The following is a 15250-nucleotide window of genomic DNA, read 5'->3' on the forward strand; positions in this document are numbered from 1 at the left end:
GCAACATTATTAGAATGGTTCCGTGTTGTTAGGCAGATATGCAACTGTCGTCCTCTCTATTTCCTATAAATTATTGACTTCCTGCATTACTTCCCTGTCCGATGTGAACAAGCTGTTTACTCTTATTCCAAATGAAATGGTAGAAAAATAGTATCTGTAGTGCAATAATGATAACAAACACAAAGAACATTTAACTCTCCTTTCTCCACCCTAGAGTCCTCATACATCATTAGATTATTATCAGTTCCTAATAATTATTAGATGATCCTTATCACTAAATAAAAATTGTTGGATTTTAAACTTACGAGAATATCAATGTTCATCTACTTCAACCCTTTATATATTTAGTTACATCTAATTTTAAAATTTTGAAAAATTCAAACATCTATAATAACTGTCCTATTACTATGACTGGGTAGTTTAGAGGTAGCTTACATTGATCATGTTAGTCATATGTAATCAAAAGAGAGATCATTTGTTGTTAACACTATGAATTAACAAGAGAGCTCTCTTCAATAATTTCACAGATTTTCATACTTGGAGAACACGATCTACAAAGTTCATTCTCTTGAGGGGCACAATTCATACATGTACAAGATGCTACAGAACAGGCCAGGACAGATACCATGAGTGAAATCCATCAGCAGCAGTAATTCTTTTTTGATAAAGCCTACTCTTGAACTCACCCCAAAAGTAAACAGCTTTTGTGTGCATTTCTCCAAAGCGCTTCTTTGATTAAGTCTAATTTAAATTTTGCAGTTCCTCTAAACTATATACAGAGCCATAATTCAGATGGCTCAAAATTTAAGGTATAACTCAAGAATAAAAGATAAATAACATCTGAAGGCAATAGTATAAAGAAATCAAAATTAGCGTAAGAAAAATCTATGATGAAAAAAATACTAAAACTCTAGACAGGGACAGGTCATTTTTTCGTAACCCTGCTTTACTGAGGAACAAGCACAGCCTTTGCAATTAGCCAGTGGTTCCCTAGTGAGGCCCAGGAAGCCTTCTCTGCAAACTTCTGAAGCCCGCTGACCCAATCCAGAGTGGTCCCCGCAGCCCACTTTGTCCAGGAGAAAAAGCAGCAAAACATGGGATATTACCATATCCCCTGGAATCTCCTGCAATTCTTAATAGCCTAACATCTCTCTGGTGCCCCTTTCCAGCTCCGTTTTTGAGGGTCAGGATGGAAGGAATTCCTGCGGGTTTTTTGTTTGTTTGTTTGTTTGGTTGGTTGGTTGGTTTTGACTCTTGAGGCCCCGTTGCTCTGGGCGACCCACTGCTGGCCAGAAATTTCGTTTCCTCCCAGGATGATGATACCCGTGCAGGACAGTCCTGCCACCTAATTATTCAAGGGCTCTGGGAGATTTAGGCATTTTCTTCAGCAGCTTTCTTATTCCTGCCTCCAATTCATGGGCTTTGAGCTGAGGTCTCCACAACACCTAAAAGCACAGTTTAGGAAAGGCTGTGACTAGAAGTTAAGTTGGGAAATTTTAGGACAAATCCTTGTGACATCCGAAGTCACTGTGCTGGCATTTCAAGGTGCACAGTCAATAGTGGGAAAGACAATGTCAAAGGCTGGTCATGTTAGGAACCGCAATCACCTGCAGTGGAAATGCTCTTGGAGGAGATTCTTTATAAGATTGTCTGGGTGTATTTTTTGTTCTGTTGTGTTGTGGGGTTTTTTGCCTGGTATGGGCCAAGTAAAAGTCATGACTTGTTTGGGAATTTGTTTCTGTTTTTCTTTTCTTCCTTTTCTTTCTTTTCTTATACAGCTGCAAAAATCATTGGACACAACACATCTATTTCGTGGATGCTTATGTAATTGTTCACTTTGGTTGTTAATTCCTTGTGTTGTGTAACAGTGCTTTCCCACCCCATCTGAATCCCAGAGCAGGCCTGTGATGAAGGCTCACAGGTATTTGTGTTTCTGCTTATTTGGTTAGGAAAACCAATGTCCTGCACTTGGTTACTTTGACTACTACTATAAGCTACTAGTTCTAAATTTGGTCCCTTTGGGGCATCAGAATTGAGATGTAGAGGAAATGCAAATAAAAGAAGGCATCATTTTAGTCTCCTGCAGTTAAATATCTGAAGCAGGGAGAAGATAAAGGTGAGATGAGATAGTTCCATAAAACTAGATTCCATATAAAAATATTTCCAGACCATATCTATTACTAAAATGTCTAATTGAGCAAGAAGTATCAAAATATAATAAAACAGGCCCTAGCTGGGGACAGAGGGTCTCATAAATATATTCTCTGTTATAAAATCGAAAGAAGTTGCAAACAGTGCGGACCTATGCTTGGATTGCCAAGGCTAAAGTGGCTGGACTGAGTAGCACATTAGTAAGCAAAGAAAATAAAATTATGCAATTTTCACAATTAGAATTTACTCAAGTAAGCTGAAATTAATTGAATCTCATACAATCTTTAATCTCTTCAACCAATCTTTGAAGTTTGATATCATCAGTGGCTCTTGGACCAAGTCTCCTGTAGCTTTTAATCATGCCAGAGTAGAGTGAAATGTTATATAGGTTCCATGAAGTTATGATTCTATGTTACATTGGCTATAGGGGAGTATAAACTTTTTAAGGAATAGCTTCAATACCCTATTTTATCACCTAGCCATGATTTGTCAGCTAAAGGAAGAACTTTGTCTGAAATAGTCAAAAGATTATTGACTATTCATAATTATTCAAAAGAAACTTCTGAAAGACATCTATAAATTTAAGAATGTCCAGGATTAAATGGTTATATGCACAACTGGTTCCTAATTTTATGCAATACTAAGTTCCATATATAATTTTACTTTTTCAAACATGTCAGAATTTCTTTCAGTGAACTGAGATGTAAAAGGTGCCTTCAGGACCTCAAAGCAGCCTTCAGTAATCATCTTTATTGTGTTTTCCAGCTTATCATAAATGTTAGTGTCTATGTGTTCAGTAAAGCTCAATTATATAAAGTCATATTATAGGAATATTTACCCAACTGCCCAGTGCTCATCAAAGTTCCATCAGCTGTTTATAGTCTGTTTCTTAAATTCAGAGCAATTGCAGCTTTAGATAAATTAGTTGAAGCATCCTCAGACCTTGTACAAGGATTACATTTAAATTTTATAGTGCTATATACTAAATAAGCCTGAACATACATGCTGAAAACTCCAAACATATTTTGTCAGTTGATTAAATAATCATGAAATATTGTGTTTTTCTCCTCATGCAACTATTCGTTAATTCAGCAAATCTTTTATACTTCCTTAGTAAGTATCCTTCTATGGTTTGGAAAATATCTATGCCCAGAGCCAATCTTTGTGACACCTTCCTAAGAATACTGATCCAATATGGTTTTTGATAGATCTTATCTTAAAATTGAAAAGGAAACCAGGTTGGTTTCGCAAAAACTGCTCAGACTTTAGTGTGGAATGTAATCCTCTTTCAGAGTCTTAATCAGCATAAGTAGTCAAACTTTTGGCCCTCTCTAGAGAAGGAGGTCTCAATGTAGCATGACTGACATAATTCTTCGTTGTAGAGGCTATCCTTTATCCTTTGTATTGTAAGCATTTAGCAGCATCCCTGATCTCTATTCGCAAGAAGCCAAGATCCACTCCACCCAAGCTGTGACAACTGAAAGAGTCTCCAGGCATTCTGTCCAGTGGGCAGAGGCCACGGAGCTGCCAAATATTCTACAATGCACAGGAGAAACACTCCCTACCCCGACTCCTCACAAAAAAGTATGATCTGGCCTAAAATATCACTGGTGCTGAGGTTGAGAAACCCTTACATAACTGTTGGATTAGCACTTACATTTGTCTAGATGATATACAACTCAAGTTGGTGATAAAGCCCTCTAATAATATGCAGAACTTTACAACTAATGAGACTTTCAAACTTATTGGGGCCAATATAACTGCAATCCAAATAGGAAGTTTCTGCATCTGTGGAGATAACACTGAAGAGGAGCATACTGTAAGGGCCAGACACTTACAAAACCAAAATTTGGTAAAGAGCTTAGAAAAAGGTGGTGACCTGTTAAGGTGTTTGTCCTTTACTCGTTTAATTTTTTTGGAAAGAAAAAACTTAAATTCATTCTTTTACCATAGATCTATAGATTTCCCTACTTTAAATGCTATTGCTTGATAAACAAGCTATGCCTTTTGATATGACTTCATCAGCATATTTTGTCCAGAAACCAACAATTTGGGGGCACATGATGATTTTTATTAGGTCTGTGATATAAGAATCTTTATTGTTTGTTTCCTACAAATAGTATATATGTTTTAGCATACAAAACTAATGCCTACTTCAGAAGTATATCAAACCCTGCTCAAGGATCATTCTAGTTAACCATGACAGGTCACAGATGACCTAGTCAAAAAATTGGACATTTTTAGGGATCACATGTCATAATTTAATAATACTACTACCTTATATTTACTGAGTACAGTCATGAGTTGCCTAATGATGAGGGTATGTTCTGAACAATGTGTCCATTGTTGTGTGAACATCAGACAGTGTATTTAAACAAACCTAGATGGTATAGCCTACTACACACCTAGGCTATACGGTATAGCATATTGCTCCTAGGCTCTAAACCTGTATAGCATGTTATTGTACAAAGAATTGGATCTAATATGCATTGAAATATAGCTACTATTGAGGGCAAATTTTCAACAGCCTTCTATTGCCCTCAGGAGGCTAGCGAAATGAGACAGTTTTTCAAAAATAAGGACAAAAACTAACTGGTAGTCAGGTGCAGAATTATCATGTTCTAGATGCATTAACACAAGTGGTCACTAGAAGTGGACATACATTATTTTAAAATCAAGATGCTTTAGAAATCATCCTTGCCTCCCCAACCAAAAAACTGTACTATTTGGGCCAAATACCCCTGTACTCCAACAGTTCTCACAAAGGACTTCAAAATCTCTCAAAATCACTGATAATACTAAATATGCAGTGAATGGCATTACCTGAAAGACACCTGACTGGCAACCCACTATGTGGCTCTAATTAAATTTGCCTAGCATTGAGTCCTGGCTTTACTTGAAGAAACGTTAATTACAGATCTGGAGTACTGTCCCATTCCTCCTAATTTTACTGGCCATTTGTTTGCATGGTTTTGTTTTTGTTTTTGTTTTCCAAGACAAAAACAGGCTTGTCTTCTGAGACAAGGTCTTGCTCTGTTGCCCAGGCTGGAGTGTAGTGGCACAATCTCAGCTGACTGCAACCGCTTCCTCCTGGATTCAAGAGATTCTCCTGCCTGAGCCTCTCAAGGATGCCAGGCTACTTTTTGTATTTTTAGTAGAGACGGTGTTTCCCCATGTTGGCCAGGCTGGTCTCTAACTCCTGACCTTATGATCCATCTGCCTTGGTTTCCCAAAGTGCTGGGATTACAGGCATGAGCTACTGCACCTGGCCCTTTGTTTGTATGTAACAATGTTTCAAAGTCTGTAGCTATTGCCTTGCTACATGGTACAAATAATGATTCTCTTAGCAAAGCAGAACAAAATTACAATAATAATCAAAACCTTCATCTCACCTTCTTAAATTCCTGGCAGTCACTTTGATCTAGACAATATTTAGAAATCTCTTCTATGACCTGGTTAGAGAAGACCTCAAGGGAGGGTTAAGAATGAAAAATTTCACTCTCTCAGAGAACGTGCTCTGCAAACATTAAGTAATCTGTGTCTTCCAATGAAGCAAATGACATTTACAGAAAATTATCAAAATTGACTAAATTGGTAGTGAACTGAAGCTCTCACTTTTGAAACCCAACTAATCAGTGATTAGCAATGCTTTCCTCTTGATTAAAAAATAAAAAAATAAAAAAACTCTTGTTTCTTTTAAGTCTAAACTAAAATCCTCACCACAAATTTTATATAGTATTTTGAAAAACTGCATTTTCACTTGAGGTTTCTTTTCTATAGGAACAAGAATTCCATATAAACTCAGAGAGGTTTTTTGTTGTATTTCACAATCAAAAAAAATCTTGTTTTTATGCCAAGCACAGTGGCTCACACCTGTAATCCCAGCACTTTGGGAGGACGAGGCGAGCAGATCATTTGAGGCCAGGAGTTTAAGACAAGCCTGGCCAACATGGTGAAACCCCATCCCTACTGAAAACACAAACTTAGCCAGGGGTGATGGTGTGCTCTTATAATCCCAACTACTGGAAAGGCTGCAGCAGGAGGATCATTTGAACCTGGGATGCAGAGATTGCAGTTAGCTGAGATCAGGCCACTGCACTACAACCTAGGAGACAACAGGAAACTCCATCTCAAAAAAGAAAAAGATAATTTTTTTTTCTTTAACACTAATATACATTATGCAAGAATTCAGTCATTAAAACATATGTTTACATTTTTGTTCCATAGAATTCATTAACAGACTTTGGCATAATAAGAATTTAGTGACTAAGAAGAAAATTATAATTATTACCTTTTCCGAATAAATCATCACACTGTTTGTCAAAACTCCGACACCTTCCTTTAAAACAGAAGGCTGCACCCGAATCACAATATTCTCCATCGCGTACATAAGTGTCAGGCATACATTGTGAAAGGTTACCATTGCAAAATTCAGTGAAATCGCATTCCTTATCAACTGATTTCCTACAAATTGTATCAACTGGTTTGAACTAGGAAGAAAGAGAAACATAAAATATTAAATATCCATGATATTTAATTTTTATTTCGCAGTAGGCTCTAAATGCCGGTCCATTTTTTTCCCATAAGTTTCTAATAGCAATTAGAAAATTAAATCTTCTTGTTAACGACTTAAGCATCATACGGTATTCTTAATAAATATCTCCTTTTAAAACCTGCAATGTTTTTAAAATGTTTATGATAAGGATTTATCATTTTATAAATGGCTGCTGATTTCTTCCTTGGGATTGATATGAAGAAACTAGAAACTGTGTAACTGAGCATAGCCATAAGGGTTTACAAGTAATTTTTATATTCCCTAGCTTCACTTTGTCTTTCTTTCCTTTATGGACGTCTGCTTATCTTTGAGTTTCTAGCTTCTCTTACAAGCATTACCCATTTTTTTATGCACAAGAAATTTAATCACATAAATGATTAAGATATTCTAGGAACACAAAGAAAATTTCATATTTATTTCAAATTTTATGTTGCAAAAAACTTAAAAATAGCTTCCATGAGTACGTATTTCTGATCTCTTCAGCATTTACTCGTTAGCTGATAGCTTCTGGCCTTCCCTTTTTACAAACCTGCTTTTTCTAAGAAGCATGTAATCATCATCTCTGAATACTCTTCTTTCTTCAACACATGCCCCAATCTCCCATGGCTGTGGTCATTATCCTATACAAAGTAAATAAAAATTTTCCTAGCCTTCAAAGGTACTGAAGGCCCAGCTTACATAACATTTATTTATCTTCTCAAAATTGGTTTCTGCCAACTTTTTCTTAAGTTTTCAAGTATTTACTATCTGCAACAAATCTCACACAAATTCTACAGGTGGTGGATGAGCAGACAAATTCAGTATCTACTTGTGTCTCTCAAGTTTATAGAGTAAACATTTAATTCAAAACCAATGATTCAAAGTGTTTATAAAGGAAAATTTGCATATGTATAATGAGAAAGTATCAATACTTGTTTCTTCAGAATTTGTTTCCTTTTACAAGGGAAATGTTATTCTAACATGTTTTAAAAATACCTATGAACATTCACTTCCTCAAATGGTTTTTGAATCAAGTTTTATCATCTGGCTGGCTCCTCCACTGAGAGGTTAAAAAAAACTCTTTTAAAAATATTTTATGATCACCATTCTAACTGGCATGAGATGGTATCTTAATGAGGTTTTGATCTGCATCTCTCTAATGACCGTGATGAGCTTTTTTTCATATGTTTGTTGGCTGCATAAATGTCTTATTTTGAGAAATGTCTGTTCATATCCTTTGCCCACTTTTTGTGGGTTTTTTTTCTTGTAAATTTGTTTAAGTTCTTTGTAGATTATGGATATTAGCCCTTTTTCAGAAGGGTAGATTGCAAAAATTTTTTCCCATTCTGTTGGTTGCTGGCTCATTCTAAAAAATCAGGAGACAATAGATGCTGGATAGGAAGTGGAGAAACAGGAATGCTTTTACACTGTGGGTGGGAATGTAAATTAGTTCAACCATTGTGGACGACAGTGTGGTGAGGAATTCCTCAAAGATCTAGAACTAGAAATACCATTTGACCTAGCAATACCATTACTGGGTATATACCCAAAGGATTATAAATCATTCTATTTTAAAGACACATGCACACGTATGTTTATTGCAGCACTGTTCACAATAGCAAAGATTTGGAACCAACCCAAATGCCCCTCAATGATAGACTAGATAAAGAACATGTGGCACATATACACCATGGAATACTATGCAGCCACAAAAAAGGATGAGTTCATGTCCTTTGCAGGGACATGGATAAAACTGGAAACCATCATTCTCAGCAAACTGACACAAGAACAGAAAACCAAACACTGAATGTTCTCACTCATAAGTGGGTGTTGAACAATGAGAACATATGTACACAGGGAGGGGACCATCACACACTGGGGCCTGTTGGGGATGGGTAGGGAGATAGGGGAGGGAATAGCAGGGGATGGGGCAATAGGAGAGCTATAGCATTAGGAGAAATACCTAATGTAGATGACTGGGTGATGGATGCAACCAACCACCATGGCACATGTTGTAACAAACCTGCACATTCTGCACGTGTACCCCAAAACTTAAAGTATCATAATTTAAAAAATATTTTTATTTTGTAGGTATATGAGAGTCATGACTTTAGAATATTGAAAAAATATATTTTCACAATCATGGAGATAAAATTAAATAAACTGAATTGTATGGTTCAAGAAGTGCACCTCATGGGCTCATCTTTTTATGTTCTGGATCTCAACTTTATTGTTATTATTATTATTATTATTCAATAATTTGAGGGAACAGGTAGTGTTTGGTTACATGGATAAGTTCTTTAGGTGTGATTTCTGAAATTTTGGTGTACCCATCACCAAGTCAATGTACACTGCACTCAACGTGTAGTCTTTCATCCCTTACCCAACTCCCATACTTTCCCTCAAATCTCAAGAATGCATTATATTACTCTTAAGCCTTTGCATCCTTATAGCTTAGCTCCCACCTATGAGAACATATGATGTTTGGTTTTCCATTCCTGAGTTACTTCACTTAGGATAATGGTCTCCAATTCCATCCAGGTTAGGCTGAGTTGCATTCCACTGTGTATGTGTGTGTGTGTGTGTATATACATTGTATATGTGTATGTGTGTGTGTGTGTATGCATATACACACAATGCAATTCTCATCAAGATACCATCATCATTCTTCACAGAACTAGAACAACAATCCTATAATGTAGAGAACACAAAAAGAGCCCACATAGCCAAAACAAGACTAAGCAAAAATGACAAATGTGAAGGTATCACATTACCTGTGTGTGTGAGTGTATATACATACACATACATATATACACATACATACATTAGCTATGTGTGTATGTGTACACATATGTACGCACACATACATATATATGTGTACACACACACACACACACACACACTCTCACATGCACATATATATATACCACAAATTCTTTCCAATTGTTGGTTCTTTATCCACCTGTTGGTTGATAGTCATTTAGACAACTTCCATATTTTTGCAATCATGAATTGTGCTGCTGTAGACATGTGTAAACAAGGGTCTTTTTCATATAATGACTTATTTTCCTCTGGGTAGATACCCCAGAGCAGGATTGCTGGATCAAATGGTAGATCTACTTTTGGTTTAAATTTATATTAAAAATTTGAAATATCTTGATACAATCCCTAATAATCACACAATATACTAAAACTTACCAGATTCAGCAAAAATCATTCTAGTGGGGAAGTTTATAGCAATAAACATCTACATCAAAAAAGAAGATATCAAACAATCAACCTAACATTAATTACACCTCAAGGAACTAGAAAAACCAAAGTTCAGTATTAGTAGAAAAAAATGAAATAAAGATAAGAACCGAAATAAATGAAATAGAGACTAGAAAAAAAGCAATGAAACTAGTAGATATTGATCAAGATCACCAAATACATTGTTTATTTCCTGGTAATATTAACCAGTCTTGAACACAGCAATATTATTCTAACATTCTTTTGTTTCCAAATCCTATTTATATAGTTTTGTTGCATACTTTTGAACAAGCCTATTATTCTTCCTAGTTCCCTCATTAATGAGTTCAATAAAACTCTGACATGTAAATTTTATTTTCAGAGTAGCCCTTTTGAATTTATTGAAAATTATGCTTTTCTCAGAGTCACTTCATTATTTTTGGTTATTCGTGTGTGTGTGTGTGTGTGTGTGTGTGTGTGTGTGTCCAAAAATCTGTGGCAATCTCAACATAAAATGATTATAAAGAATGACTTACTGAATTAGCATATTTTCAAAAAACAATTCCAAAAATATATATTCATTCCACCCCAAATATATACCTGTTAAATAATTAGAACAAATGCTGTTTTTAAGGTTAGGAAATTGTGAGCCTATAATGTGACTTGACAAGATGGGTAATGGATTGTTTTTATTTTTAAAAGGTTTATTACATATTTATTCATTATTGCCAAAATTTTGAAGTAAACAAAATGTCTTTCAATAAATAAATACATACATCAACTCTGGTATATTCATATAATTGAATATTATCCAGCAATAAAAAGCAATTAGCTACCAGGCAGTGAAATACAGCTGTGGAACACAGATGAACTATAAATGTATGCTGGTAATCAGAAGAAGCCAATCTGAATAGACTACATGCTGTATTCTTACAACTATATGACATTCTGAATGACTGAAGTATAGACACAAATTTAAATCCAAACATTCTGATTTCAGTTTTGTTCTATTATGCCACATGGTTTCTCATATTATTTTCAATAACATCTCCACATTCTTATTTACCTTTTCTTTTTAGAGATATCAACTGCTCCACTGACATACTGGATAACGTTTCCATCATTCTACAATTCTCACTTTAAAACCTTCAAGGTTACCATTTTAATAGATATTTCCCACAGCCTAAAAATATGCTCAAATTGTTTTATTTTCACTTATTATCAACTAACACAACTTTTGAGTCCACAATCACCAAATTCAGGAGAAACATGTTTCTTGGCTACTAGGTGGGAGTTCATCTTTGTCAGGGTGATCTTTTCTGTTTTTAACTTTATTGAGGTTTAATTCATAATTTACATACCATAAAATTCATCTATATTAAGTGTACAAGTTAGTGCTATTTTAAGAAAATTTATGTATTTGTGCAACCAGCACCACAATCCAAGTTTAGGACATTTCTACTACCATAGGATAAGATCCCTGGTATCCATTTATAGTTAATCCCCATGCTTGTGGCTGGCCCCAGTAATCACTAATCTACTTACTGTCTCTATAAAGTTGCCTTTTGGAACCTTTTCTACAAATAAAATTGTGAAATATAAGGATTTTGTATCTAGCTTCTCTAGTATAGTAGTGTTTTTAAGATTTTAGTATGTATGAGTATTCTGTCATGTTTATTGTTCTCTAGTATTCCACTGTATGGCTATATCATAATTTTTTGCCAATTAGTTTATAGATATTTGAGTTGTTTTCAGATTTTGGTCATTGAATAATGTTGTTATAGACATCCATATGCAAATTTTTGTAAGCACATGTTTTCATTTCTCTTGGGTAGACCTAGGAGTATAATCGATCCTTTGATCAATTGGTAAACTTCTGTTAAACTGCTTAAGAAACAGTCGCACTGTTTCCCAAAGTAGTAGTAACACCACTTTTGGGTTCTACCAGCAGCATATGAGTTCCTGTTTCTCTATGTTTTCACCAATATTTGTTATTTGCTGTCATTTGATTACAGCCGTTCTAGTGGGTGTCTCATAGTATCTTGTTTGAATGTACAAATCTCTAATGACTAAGAATGTCTTCACCATTTTTCCTGTATTTATTATTCCATGTATTTATTATTTTGTATGTATTTCTATATATTTTATATAACATTGTATATAACTTTGTATATATTTGCCTATTTTCTTTGATAAGATACCTGTTCAAATATTTCATACATTTGTAATTGAATTGTTTCCCTTCAATTGTTGAGTTGTTAGCATTATTAATAGATTATGTATACAATTACTATATCAGAAATACAATTCATAAATATTTTCTTCCTCCCTGTGGCTTGTCTTTTTGTTGTCTTAACAGTGTTTTCTGAGGCACAAAGGATTCCAATTTTGATAAAGTCCAGTTTACCAACTATTTCTTTTATGAATTATGCTTTTGGTGTTGTATCTTGGAAATTTCTACTAAATCCAAGTTTATGAATATTTTTCCTATGTTTTCGCCCAACAGATGTATAGTTTACTGCAGTTAGGTTGATTTTCTATTTTAAGTTAAATTTTGTGTATGGCATAATAGAAGTCTCCAAATCACTTTTTTGTATATGGATATTGAATTGTCCCAATAGCCTTTGCTGAAAAGACTGTTATTCCTTTATCAAATTGTTTTAACTCATTTGTCAAAAATTAATTGACTATAAATATGAGTTTATTTCTCTAATTTCAAGTCTATCCTATTTATCCATGTATTTGTTATGCTGGTACAATGTTAAACTAGAATACTTCAGCTTTGTAGTAATTTTTGAAATATGAAATCGTGGCTCCATCAACTTGTTCTTCAGGATTGTTTTAGCACTTCCAAGTCTCTTGCATTTTTAGAATTTTGGGGATGATCTCATCAACTTTCGTAAGGAAGGTCTACTGGAATTTTGCCAAAGATTGTCTTAAATCCATAGATCAATTTGGAGATGTACAGAAAAGAGTTAACATAGCAGACTTAAGACTGCTATACTTAGAAAGCTCTATTCACAAGGCTGAGTTAGAGTTCCCACCATTGCCTAACTAATAAGTCACTGTGCCTTAACTGTTTAGACCTTGTTATTTATAATAACAACTAATTTCCATCTAAGACTCTGGAATTTTGGTAGATGCTAGGCAAAAGAGGCCTATGTGACCAGTCTCCAAAAAAAACCTTAGGCTCTGGGATCCTGCCAGTTAACATTTCACACATGTTGTCATAATTCAGTGTTGGAGGAATTAAGTGCACCTTGGTTAAGTCTACTGGGAAATGACCCTTGGAAACCTATGACTACTTTCCTTCATACTGGACCCATGAGCCTTTTTTATGTGCTAATTTTCCTTTATATCCTTTTCTGTAATAAATTATAGTGATAAATACACTCTATGTTCAGTGATGTGTCTCCCTACTCATTTACTGAACCAAGGGGTAGTACTGGGGACCCCTAGAAGAAAGGAGAATCGCTGTCTTAACAACACCATTTTTCAACTCATTCACATGGAATATCTCACCATTTATTTAGGTTTTTTGCATTTTTCTCAGAAATCGTTTGTTGTTTGTCTATATCTTGTACTCTTAATGTATGCCTAAGAATTTATTTTTATGCTATTGTGAATGAAAATCTTTTCTTAATTTTATTTTTGTATTTTCTATTGCTAGTATATAGAAATGAAATTCATTTTTGCAATTGTGTATCATGTGACTTAGCTGAATTCATTCATTTGTTTAAACAAGTATTTTGGTAAATTACCTAAGATTTTACATACACAGGATTATGTAATCTGCAAATAAAGACAGTTATACTTTTTGTCTTCCAAATTAGGTGCATTTTAATTTTTATTCCTACCTGATTTTACTCTCTTGAACCTCCAATACAATGTTTAGTAGAAGTACTAAGAGCTTACATCTTCACTTTCATTGTAATTTTAGGGTGGAGAGCACTGAGAATTTCATAGTTAGTATGTTGTTAACTGTAGGTTTTTCATAAACACTTTGCATCAGATAGGGGAATTTCCCTTCTATTTAGAATTTGTTAATAATCTATAATGGGTGTTATATTTTGTTATATATTTTCTCTGTATTACTTGAGATTACCTTGTACTTTCTTGTCCTTTATTATATTAGTATGATGTGTTATGTTAATTACATCACTTTTGCTTTACTGAGATAATCCTTTTTGGTCATGGTGGATACTTCCTTTTATGTTTCTTGATTCTGTTTGCCATTTTTGAAGGTTTTTTTGCATCCATATTCATGAGTGATGTTATAGTTTTCTTTTCTTGTGATGTCCTTGTCTAGCATTAGTATCAAGGTAATATTGTTCTCATAAAATAAATTTAGAAGGGTTTCTTCCTCTTCTATTTTCTACAAAAGATTGTGGAGTATTTTGGTATTATCTCTTCTTTAAATATTTGTTAGAATCCACCAGTGAAATAATCGGGACTTAGGTAGTGAATTATCAAACTGGCCAGAGCTTTACCAAATATCCTATATAGTTGCTCTATCAGGAGATTTGTCTCTGGAAAGAGCACATGAAATATTTCATCTCAAAAGAAACTGGCATTAGAATTGAGCAGCAAATTATGGTGGAGCACATCATATCGACTCAGTCCAGTAAACAATTTTCTCCTACACTATAGCAAATCTGTTGGTAAATTCAAGGAGCTGATATTCATGTGCAAATGAAATCATTTTTATCCCCTTTAAAACAGGAATCAATTTAAAAATTGTTTGATTAGTCAACCACCCTTTTTTTTTTAGTTTAACATCTCCATTTTTTTTTTCCTTTCCAACTTTTTTTTTAAGTTCAGGAGGCACATGTGCAGATTTGTTGCATAAGTAAATTGTGTGTCACAGGGATTTGCTGCACAGATAATTTTGTCACCCAGGTAATCATCATCATACCCAATAAGCAGTTTTTCGATCCTCATTCTCCTCACACCCTCCAATCTCAACTAGGCCCTGGGGTCTGCTGTTTTCTTATTTGTGTTCATGTGTACTCCCACATACAAGTGAAAATATGCAGTCACCAACGTTTTAGAATACAGTTCCAAATCATCTTACCTAATTATGATTTGAGTTGACATTTTTGACAGAGAATCCATACTTAGAAAATAAATGTTAGCTACATACTTTAGTTTCTCAATCAGTAACACTGAAATAAAAATAATAATAATAAAAATAAAACATGGGGCTGGGCATGGTGGCTCACGCCTGTAATCCTAGCACTTTGGGAGACTGAGGCAGGCGGATTGCGAGGTCAGGAGCTCAAGACCAGGCTGGTCAACATAGTGAAACCCCGTCTCTACTAAAAAAATACCTAGAAA

The 15250-nt window shown here is 34.6% G+C and overlaps 1 protein-coding gene across 1 annotated transcript in view; it reads right to left on the reverse strand.

Annotated features, from left to right (window-relative positions):
- Positions 1-15250, reverse strand: part of LOC101051686 (disintegrin and metalloproteinase domain-containing protein 5-like) — a 102123-nt gene that overhangs the window by 22030 nt on the left and 64843 nt on the right. The window contains exon 14 of the mRNA XM_003942405.3: positions 6443-6641. Within this exon, the coding sequence (XP_003942454.1) occupies positions 6443-6641 (199 nt within the window). The remainder of the gene's footprint in view (positions 1-6442; positions 6642-15250) is intronic.

The sequence above is a fragment of the Saimiri boliviensis genome, chromosome 13 (genome assembly GCF_048565385.1).
Source record: "Saimiri boliviensis isolate mSaiBol1 chromosome 13, mSaiBol1.pri, whole genome shotgun sequence".
Lineage (NCBI taxonomy): Eukaryota > Metazoa > Chordata > Mammalia > Primates > Cebidae > Saimiri > Saimiri boliviensis.